This window comes from Scyliorhinus torazame, chromosome 5 (assembly GCF_047496885.1).
Source record: "Scyliorhinus torazame isolate Kashiwa2021f chromosome 5, sScyTor2.1, whole genome shotgun sequence".
Taxonomy (NCBI): Eukaryota; Metazoa; Chordata; class Chondrichthyes; order Carcharhiniformes; family Scyliorhinidae; genus Scyliorhinus; species Scyliorhinus torazame.
In genome coordinates, this window is record NC_092711.1 from 161,542,168 (window position 1) to 161,552,788 (window position 10,621).

General features: G+C 47.1%; 1 protein-coding gene across 1 annotated transcript; it reads left to right on the top strand.

Moving 5' to 3' along the window:
- Positions 1 to 2,060: 2,060 nt before the first annotated feature.
- On the top strand, positions 2,061 to 9,405 carry LOC140420334 (uncharacterized). Its single transcript, XM_072504352.1, has 2 exons — positions 2,061 to 2,223; positions 3,670 to 9,405. The coding sequence occupies exon 2, from the start codon at positions 4,035 to 4,037 to the stop codon at positions 5,046 to 5,048; it is 1,014 nt and encodes a 337-aa protein (XP_072360453.1). The 5' UTR covers positions 2,061 to 2,223; positions 3,670 to 4,034; the 3' UTR covers positions 5,049 to 9,405.
- Positions 9,406 to 10,621: the final 1,216 nt, after the last annotated feature.

A 10,621-nucleotide genomic window follows, 5' to 3' on the forward strand; every position in this document is an offset into this window, starting at 1 on the left:
TTTGCAGTTAATTAAGTCTTTACAGGTCCAGACAGAGTGACTGGAGAGAGGGATAATCGCAGGTTGAAGAGGTGTGAATTGTCTCAAGCAGGGATAGTTGGTAGGATTTCGCAAGCCCAGGCCAGATGGTGGGAGGGTGAATGTAATGCGACATTAATCCAAGGTCCCCCTTGAGGCTGTACTCATGTGTGCAGAACTTGGCTGTATGTTTCTGCTTGGCGATTCTGCATTGTCGCACGTCCTGAAGGCTGCCTTGGAGAGGCTATTACCTCTTAATAATAATAATCTTCATTTTTGTCACAAGAAGGCTTACATTAACACCGCAATGGGGCAGCACGGTGGCACAGTGATTCGCACTGCCGCCTCATGGGGCCGAGGTCCCAGGTTCGATCCAGGATCTGGGTCACTGACCATGCAGAGTTTGCACATTCTCCCCTTGTTTGTGTGGGTTTTGCCCCCACAACCCAAAGATGTGCAGCCCAGGTGGATTGGCCAAGCTAAATTACCCCTTAATTGGAAAAAATGAATTGGGTACTTTAAATTTTTTTAAAAACATGGCAATGAAGTTACTGTAATTCTCCCTTCGTCGCCACATTCCGGCGCCCGTTAGGGTACACAGAAGAAGAATTCAGAATGTTCAATTCACCTAACAGCACGTCTTTCAGGCATTCTAGAACGAGAGGTAATATTCTTAGGGTAAGATGGGCAGCATGGTAGCACAGTGGTGAGCACAGTTGCTTCACATCTCCAGGGTCCCAGGTTTGATTCCGGCTTGGGTTACTGGCTGTGTAGAGTCTGCACGTTCTCCCCATGTCTGCGTAGGTTTTGTATGGGTGCTCCGGTTTCCTCCCACAGTCCAAAGATGTGCAGGTTAGGTGGATTGGCCATGATAAAATGTAGATTGGCAATGATAAATTGCCCTTCTTGTCCAAAAAGGTTAGGTGGGTTTACTGGGTTACGGGGCTGGGGTTGGGCGTGGGCTGGGGTGGGGTGCTCTTTCCAGGGGCTGGTGTAGACTCGATGGGCTGAATGCCCTCCTTCTGAACTGTAAATTCTATGATTTCACCGGACGCTTCAGTTTCCTCCCACGTGCCCCGAAAGACGTGCTTTCAGATAATTTGGACATTCTGAATTCTTCCTCAGTGTGCCCGAACAGGCGCCAAAATGTGGCGACTGGGGGTGGGGGGGCTTTTCAGAGTAACTTCATTGCAGTGTTAATGTAAGTCTACTTGTGACAATAAAGATTATTGAAAAAAAGAGGTAGCAAATTCAAAACAAGAGTTGAGGAGAAACTGCTTCTCCCAAGGGCTGTGAATCTGTGCAATTCACTACCCCAGAGTGCGGTAGACCTGGGACAGTGAGTAAATTTAGGGAGGAGTTAGACAGATTTTTAATTAGGTTGATGGGTTATGGAGAACTGGCAGGACGGTGGAGTTAAGGCCAGGATGAGATCAGCGATGATCGAATGGCGGAGCAGACTCGATGGGCCAAATGGCCTAATTCTGCTCCTATATCTTATGAACATATGAAATGATGTGGAGACGCCGGCATTGGACTGGGGTGAGCACAGTAAGAAGTCTTACAACACCAGGTTAAAGTCCAACAGGTTTGTTTCAAACACGAGTTTTCGGAGCACTGCTCCTTCATTCACCTGAGGAAGGAGCTGTGCTCCGAAAGCTCGTGTTTGAAACAAACCTGTTGAGCTTTAACCTGGTGTTGTAAGACTTCTCACTGAAGGAGGAAATTTTAGTCTGAAACCCATTCTCGAACCTCCACATAGCGACATCACAAAGGAACTCGTCCTCTAAATCAGCCAATAAGAATACATCCGCTCCGCGGTGACGTCACTGCCCAGCGCGCGGACACGGGAGCCCCGCCCCCACCCATTGATCCCCTTCCACCACACATCCTCGAGACAAGGTTTCCAAGCAACCGGCTGACAGTTCCAGCCGTCTGTGATCTGCCCTGACCCGGGACTGCGCATGTCCAAGGGAAAAGGGAAGCTGCGCATGTGAAGGGGAGCTCACTTCCGCTCACCTTACTGCTGAGGTGTTGACCAATAGGAAGATTGAATAACCGGAAGGACTCTGCTCCTCGGCCAATCAGAGCTCCCCCATTGTCTCAATGCGGAAGTTGGACATGGAGGTTTCTGCCGAGCAAAGCTGTTGTACTTCCAACCCTGAATGAGCTTGAGCTGCACACAGACTCCATTCTCCAACATCTGTGAGTAAAACACTTTATTTTCTCCCTCTTTCCATCTATTGTCACATTCTGACCTTCAATTGGTGACTTGCAGCAACTGACGGGAAAGGAAGTGAATCCAGGGAGGGTACAGACTCTGGAAAGCTTGGCCCAGGTCTCTCTCTCTCTGTCTGCCTTAAAGACATTGATGTCCTTTGCGCCCTCAGCTTGACACATTTATTTGTCTGGCTAAAATGATGGTCTCTTTCCCAATGTTCACAATTAAAGGGCTGATTTCCCCAGGAGATGGCTGACATTAAAGGGAACAGTAAACAGGTAAATCAAACCCAGCCAATGACTTCCCTTTCAGAATACTCTTCATCATCAGCAAAGTGATGGAAGGAATCATTAACAGCGCTATCAAGTGGTACTCAGCAAAACCTGCTCACGGACGCTCAGTTTAGGTCCCACCAGGGTCACTCAGCTCCTGACCTCATTACAGCCTTGGTTCAATCATGGACAAAAGACCTGAATGCCAGAGGTGATGTGAGAGTCACTACCCTTGACATCAAGGCAGCATTTGACCGAGTATGGCATCAAGGAGCCTCAGGTAAACGAGTCAGTGGGAATCGGGGAAAACTCTCTGTTGGTTGGAGTCATACCTGGCACAAAGGATGGTCGTAGTAAGAAGTTTTACAACAGGTTAAAGTCCAACAGGTTTGTTTCGATGTCACTAACTTTCGGAGCGCTGCTCCTTCCTCAGGTGAATGAAGAGGTGTGTTTCCAGTCATAGTCATTGCAGCACCGACCGAATCCATTTGGTAACTCAAGTCAATACTGACTCTCTGTACAGCAATCCAGTCAGTCCCATTCCCCCTCGATATCCCTGTTCCCCTGCAAGTTTATTTTCTTCAAGTGACCATCCTATTTTATTTTGAATTATTGATCATCTGGACTTCCACAACCCTTGTGGGCAGTGAGTTCCCTGTCATGACCACTCCATGACTAAATAAAATTCTTCCTCAGAATCACCCCATCTCTAATCAGTAAATATACTTAGATGTAGATTTTCTACTCTTGTACAGGTTGTAATGAGTTTAGATTGTTGATCAGCATCAATCAGCACCTTCACGAGTATTGGGAGGGAAAGGAAGTGAATTCAATCTGTATATTACACACATTTTTCATCCAGTAATATAGATATATATCTGTCTGGCAGCCTGCATGAAGATTTTCAGGTCTCTGTGTCCAGGACAGGAAGCAGGGAGCTTGGATCTGTCAATCAGCCTGAATCAGCACCTTCAGGAGAATTGGGAGGGTGAATATTAGATACAGCAGAATGAGAATGGAGGAGAGTGTGTGGAATGGAAATTTAAAGCATTTGAGGGAAAGAGAGAGAGCAAATAATGTTCAATATAATCTAGAATTGTCTGTTCTGAATTTCTAGCCTGTACTGACAATGATGATTTTTGTAAAATCTTTTTGCAGGAAGCTAGAATGAGAGGAGTTTGAGGTGGATATCTCAAACTAAATATCACGTCAAGAACTGACTGAGTCACTCAATTCTTGGGAACCGAATATCATCGGCCTTTGAATCCAGAAGGAGGAATGTTTGCTTATTCTGTCTGCTTCAAGAGATTTTAAACATCAGTGTCTGGAAAAGCACTGAGACACACACACACACCCGTGTGAGACTGTTCCAGAGCACTGACTGTGGAAAAAGCTTTAACCAGTGACACAGCCTGACAAAATACTACACCATTCACAGCAGGGAGAAACTGTATAGGTGTTCTGTGTGTGGACGAGGCTTCAACTGATCATCCAACGTGGTGAGACACAAGATCACCCGGACCATGGAGAAGCCATGGAAATGTGAGGACTGTGGGAAGGGATTCAAAGGCCCCTCCGGGCTGGAATGGCATCAACGCAGTCACACTGGAGAGAGGCCATTCACCTGCTCTGTGTGTGGGAAGGGATTTAGAGCCCCACACGAGCTGGCAAGGCATCAACGCAGTCACACTGGGGAGAGGCCTTTCACCTGCTCACAGTGTGAAAAGGGATTCACTGACATTGGCCACCTGCGGAGACACGAACGAGTTCACACTGGGGAGAGGCCATTCACCTGCTCTGACTGTGGGAAGGAATTCACTCGGTTATCCAGCCTGCAGAGCCACCAGAGAGTCCACACCAAGGAGGGGCCATTCATCTGCACTGTGTGTGATAAGGGATTTGCTCTGTTATCCAACCTGCAGAGACACCAGCGATTTCACACCAGGGAGAAGCCATTCACCTGCACTGTGTGTGGGAAGGGATTCACTCAGTTATCCCATCTGGAGAGCCACCAGCGAGTTCACACCGGGGAGAGGCCATTCACCTGCACTGTGTGTGATAAGGCATTCATTCGGTTACACCACCTGAAGAGACACCAGAGCGCTCACAGCGGGGAGAGGCCATTCGTCTGCTCTGTGTGTGATAAGGGATTCACTCAGTTATCCAACCTGCAGACACACCAGCGACTTCACACCGGGGAGAAGCCGTTCATCTGCTCTGTGTGTGATAAGGGATTTGCTCAATTATCTGGCCTGCGTAGCCACAATGTCACTCACACCAAGAGCAGGCCCTTTAAATGCTCTGACTGCAGGATGGGTTTCAAAAGCTTACAGCTACTGATGTCCCACCAGTGCATTCACTCTGAGGAGAGACGGTTCAGCTGCTCTCACTGCGCAAAGAGGTTTCAAACATCATCCATATTGCTGAGACACCAGCGAGTTCACACCAGGGAGAGGCCATTCACCTGCTCTCACTGTGGGGAGGGATTCACTCAGTCGTCCAACATGCTCAGACACCAAAGGGTTCACAAGCGATGACGGGTTAGATTCTGCTGTTATTCCTGCTGTTAATCACATCCAGGACTGAACCTGGAGTGGGTGGAGGGGTTTGCCTCCTCGTCAACCCCTCCTGGTGCTCGGACGTGGCGACCCTGGCAAACTACTGGTCCCCGGACCTGGAATACCCGACTGTGAAGTACGGTCCATACTACCTTCTATGGAGTTCACTTCTGCCATCATCACGGTGGTCTACATCCCACCCCAGGCGGAAGTGAAGAAGGTGCTTGATGAATTGTACACCGCTATAAATAACAATGAAACAGAATACCCGGAGGCCTTGTTCATCGTGGCCGGAGACTTTAACCAGGCCAACCTCAAGAGTGTACTACCAAAATTCCATCAACACATCTCCTGTCCCGACAAGGGCCCCATCATCCTTGACCACTGCTACACAAACATCAAGGGCCCTGATGATCCATCCCCGGACCGCACTTCAGAAAATTGGACCACAAGATGGTGCTCCTTCTCCCGGCATACAAGCAGAAACTTAAGCGGAGAATCAGGTTAAGAAGGTCGTGCAGTGCTGGTCTGAGGCTACAGAAGAGCTCCTACGTGATTGCTTGGAGTCAGTGGACTGATCCATATTCAAGAACTCAAGCAGCCAACCTAGACTAGTATGCCAGCACCATCACAGACTTCATCAGTAAATGTGTAGAAGATTGCGTGCAAAAGAAGGTAGTCTGTACATTACCCAACCAGAATCCATGGTTTAATTGGGAGATTCACTCCCGACTGAAGGTGTTCAAGGCAGGCAACCCTGACCTATTCAAGAAATCTATATATGACCTCCGCAAAGCCAACAGGGACTCCAAGTGACAATAGCAAACTAATCTAAAGTCGCAGACTAACGACAGGGACTCTCGTCGGTTGTGGCAAGGCTCAAACAACATAATGGGCTACAAAGCAAAGCCGAGTAGAATCTTCAGCAACAGCGCACACCTTCCCGACAAACTCAATGTATTCGATGCTTGTTTCGAGCAGTAAACCAACAAACCGTTGTCAACTGCCCCAGCAGCCTTGGACACATCCATACCCACCGTCACAGTCTCTGAAATCAGATTGGCCTTCTTGAAAGTGAACCCTCGGAAAGCGATGGGTCCTGACGAGATCCCAGGTCGTGCACCCAGATCCTCCGCTGACCCACTGGCAGGTGTGTTTGCGGAAATCCTCAACCTCTCCCTACTCCGTTCCAAGGTTCCCATCTGCTTCAAGAAGACCACCATCATACCGGTGCCAAAGAAGAATCGGGCAACGTGCCTCAATGACTATCATCCGGTGGCCTTGACATCGATCATTATGAATTGCTTCGAGATGTTGAACATCAACTCCATACTCGCAGCATTCCTTGATCTACTGCAATTCGCATACCGCCACAACCGGTCCACGTAAGATGCCATCTCCCTGGCCCTATACTCGCCCCTGAAGCATCTCGACACCAAGGACTCCTACGTCAGACTCCATTCATTAATTACAGCTCCGCCTTCAACACCATAATCCCAGCCAAGCTCATATCAAAACTCCAAAACCAAGGACTCGGCTCCTCCGTCTGCAACTGGATCCTCAACTTTCTGACCTATAGACCACAATCAGCAAAGATAAACAACAACACCTCCTCCACGATAGTTCTCACTTCAGGAGCCCCGCAAGGCTGCACTGCCTATACACACACAAGACTGCATGGTAAAATTTGGCTCCAAATCCATCCACATGTTTGCTGATGACACGACCGTAGTGGTTCGGATCTCGAATACTTCCTCCATGATAGTCCTCAAAACCGGGGCCCCACAAGGCTGCGTACTTAGCCCCCTACTACACTTGTTATACACACACGACTGTGTGGCAAAATCTGCTCCCGCTCCATCTACAAGTTTGCTGATGACACGACCGTAATGAGTTGGATATCAAACAACGATGAGTCAGAGTCCACAAAGGAGATAGAGAACCTAGTGGCATGGTGTAATAACAACAATCTCTCCCTCAATATCAGCAAAATTAAGGAGCTGGTCATTGACTTCAGGAAGCGAAGTATCGTACACACCCCTGTCTGCATTAATGGGGCGAGGTGTAGATGGTTAGCAGCTTCAAATTCCGAGGTGTGCCCATCACCTGCATTCTGTCCTGGTCCACCCACATCAACGCTACGACCAAGAAACATATACTTCCTCAGGAAACTAAGGAAATTCAGCATGCCCACACTGATTGCCACATGGGCGGCACGGTAACACTGTGGTTAGCATTGTTGCTTCACAGCGCCCGCGTCCCAGGTTTGATTCCCGCTTGGGTCATTGTCTGTGTGGAGTATGCATGTTCTCCCCGTGTCTGCATGGGTTTCCTCCGGGTGCTCCGGTTTCCTCCCACAAGTCCCGAAAGACATGCTTGTTAGGTGAATTGGACATTCTGAATTCTCCCTCAGTGAACCCGAACAGGCGCCAGAGTGTGGCGACTAGGGAATTTTCACAGTAACTTCATTACAGCGTTAATGTAAGTCTACTTGTGACAATTATGAAGATTATTACCATTGACCTTTACCAATTTTTACAGGAACACCATAGAAAACATCTTATCTGGCTGCATCACCGCTTGTGTTATGGGCCAGGGTTTAGAAAACTCCAAAGTATATCATGGAGTTCACCTGACCTACAATTGTTTATTGATTTTGGTTCCGATAAGCACAAGGGCCTGCCTTTCAGGGGTTATTCAACAGAGGCCTTAACCACTTTTAATCAAAACAAGCTTTATTCTACGAATTTAGTTAACATTTTTATAAACACACACAGTAAGCATTTTTCTCAATTACAAACATAAATACCCCACACAGCTACAGTAATCTATGTATAACCCTGAATGAATTCCCCCCTTTAACTGTTCCAATTTAATAACAAGGTCCCATAAACCAGTACCTCCTGTTCAAAGGTGTGGTCCAGCGCACAGCACTCAAGACCTGGTATGGATGCTCTTGTTTCCTTTCCAAAACAGTAGGTTTAAATTCCTTCCAGAAAGCAATTATTTCTTTTCAAGTTATCAAGCAGTCTGGAAACAGCTTTTAAAATGAAGATAGAGAGAGAGGCCAAAATACTCCTCTTTCTGAGTACAGCAGCCAAAAATGTGAAAACGAAAGCAAAAGACTCAGAGCCACAAAACAGCCCCAAACCAAAGCGGAAGTAAAACCAACTCCCAGAGCCACAGCCCAGCTCCACCCACACAATGACATCACTGAAGCCATGTGATAAGACAAAAACATTTCTTAAAGGGCCACTCCCATGACACTCAGTATGGCAACTGCTCAGCCCAAGACTGTAAGAAACTACAGAGAGTTGTGAACACAGCCCAGTCCCTCACACAAACCCACCTCCCATCCATTGACTCTGTCCACACCTCCCGCTGCTGTGGGAAAGTCGGCAGCAAAATCAAAGACCCTCCCACCGAGGTTATTCTCTTTTCCAATCTCTTCCGTTGGGCAGGAGATACAAAAGTCTGAGAACACGTAATAACAGATTCAAAACAGCTTCTTTCCGCTGTTACCAGACTCCAGAATGACCCTCTTATGGACTGAACTGATCTCTCCACACATCTTCTCTACTGAGTAGCACGACACTCCATATGCTTCACCCGATGTCTCTGTATTTATGTGTATTTGTCATATGTCCTATGTTTTTTCTTGTACAAAATGATCTGTCTGTATTGTACACAGAACAATATGTTTCACTGTACCTCGGTGCACGTGAATAAATTTAATCAAATCAAACTTTGTTCATTCTGACACTTGGTGAAGTGGGAGGGTCGGAGGGTTTCTTTCTGCTGGACTGGCCGGTCTCACGATTTTGCTTCCAGTGGGCTGATGCTCTTTGAGCCTGGGTGGGAGCACATTTCCACTGGAATGATCCACAAAGGCTGAAGTACATTTATTTTATCCTGGATAGTAAATAGTGTTATTCCCCCACTACAGGTGGATCTAAAAGAAACCAGATGGGTTTTTACAACTATCGACAATGCTTTCATGGTCAGCGATGACTTTTAATTCCAGATTTATAATTAATTTAAATTTCACCACCTGCCGAACCTGGATCCCTCTTGCATTACCCTGGGTCTCTGGATTACTGGTCTGGCTATTGTTTCCCGAGATGTATTGTGTGAGAGATGAAGTCACTATAGCCAATAAGTGAGCTGTTTTCGAGTTGTTTCCTTGACGTCCTGTACTTTCCCACTAACTTACAGACAAAACAGCTGCAACTGTACTGTGTATAAACGTGTGTTATTGTAACTACTCCCAGAGATGCTTCGGTTCGCTGAAGCATTCCCTGCATGTTTGTAATAAAGATTCCCAAACTTTGACCAACTCTGGACTCCGAGTGACATTTGTCCCACAACAGTCTGGTGTCAGGAACAGGATCCACTGACGGCTCTGATTAAAGGAAAGTCCCCGTGGAAAGCAGATACCGGGGTGAGTGGACAGCAGATACAGTATTGTTTGTTTTATACCACCCGTGTTTAGTTCAGTCTGACTGACCACTGGGGACACCTCAGAACCTCAGGGATCTGTTTCTGGTCTGTTTCTTTGACATTCATTCAATGTAATTTCAATAATTGGAACATTTCAGGCAGGGAATTGTCGTTTTTACACCAAGGATGTGTTTGGGGGCGATACTGAAGTCCCCGTGACCGAGAGGGTTTTGTAGCTGCTGAAAAATGAGGGGATAAAGCCGTACGGGAGGTGAAACAGCAAGATTTGGCAGTTGGACAGAGTTTGGCGTGTGTTCAGAGGTCCCAGATCGGGGTCAGCCAGCATCATCACATCAATGGATCTGCACAGAAAAGGTCCAACCGGATGGCGCTTATAAGGCCCAAGGTGAGGTTAGTGGCGCGGGGATTTGAAGAAGCTTTGGGAGATAAAGAGGTCAGAGTGGACTCGCCCACAGTGGGAAAGGTAATTTTGAAATTTCTTTGGCCCTTTTCGTGACATTTTCCCGGAACTTTCAGTCAAGAAACATAAAAGCTGCATTTGCGCTTCTCAGTTAGATCAGTTTTGTTCAAGTCGGGTTGTCTCTACCTGAAGGCAGAAGCTGCCATGCTTTATTGGTACCATGGCAGGAAACTCTCGGGCAACTTTATGATGCATGTTGATGACTGCCTATGTGGTGGTACTAGTGAGTTCCAAAACAATGTTACTGACAGGATCAGAACAACATTTAAGGCTGGAGTCAGGCTTCTAGGACCTTTAAATAAATTGGATTGAAAAACGGGCAGTGTGGGTCTGACGTGGCTTTACATCAACAATCTCATGGAGACAGTATGAACCCTGTCACAGTCAATGGGGCCGGGGCCTCACAGAAAGATGAAGATGTTTCCAAAGCCGGGACTGAGCTGCTGCAAAGTTGAATTGACGAATGGGGCACACAGACAAGGCCGGATACAAGTTTTGATGTCTTCGAGCTGAGTTCTGTAATGAAACGTCCAGAAGTCGAGGATATTTAACGGGTGAACAAAACATTAAAAAATACAAGATGGAGAAATGTGCGTTGAAATTTCCATCTTTGGGTGAGCTGCAAAATATA

What these genes read in the sequence shown, in the direction of transcription:
- LOC140420334 (XM_072504352.1), top strand. Translation starts at nt 4,035, where the DNA reads ATGGAGAAGCCATGGAAATGTGAGGACTGTGGGAAGGGATTCAAAGGC.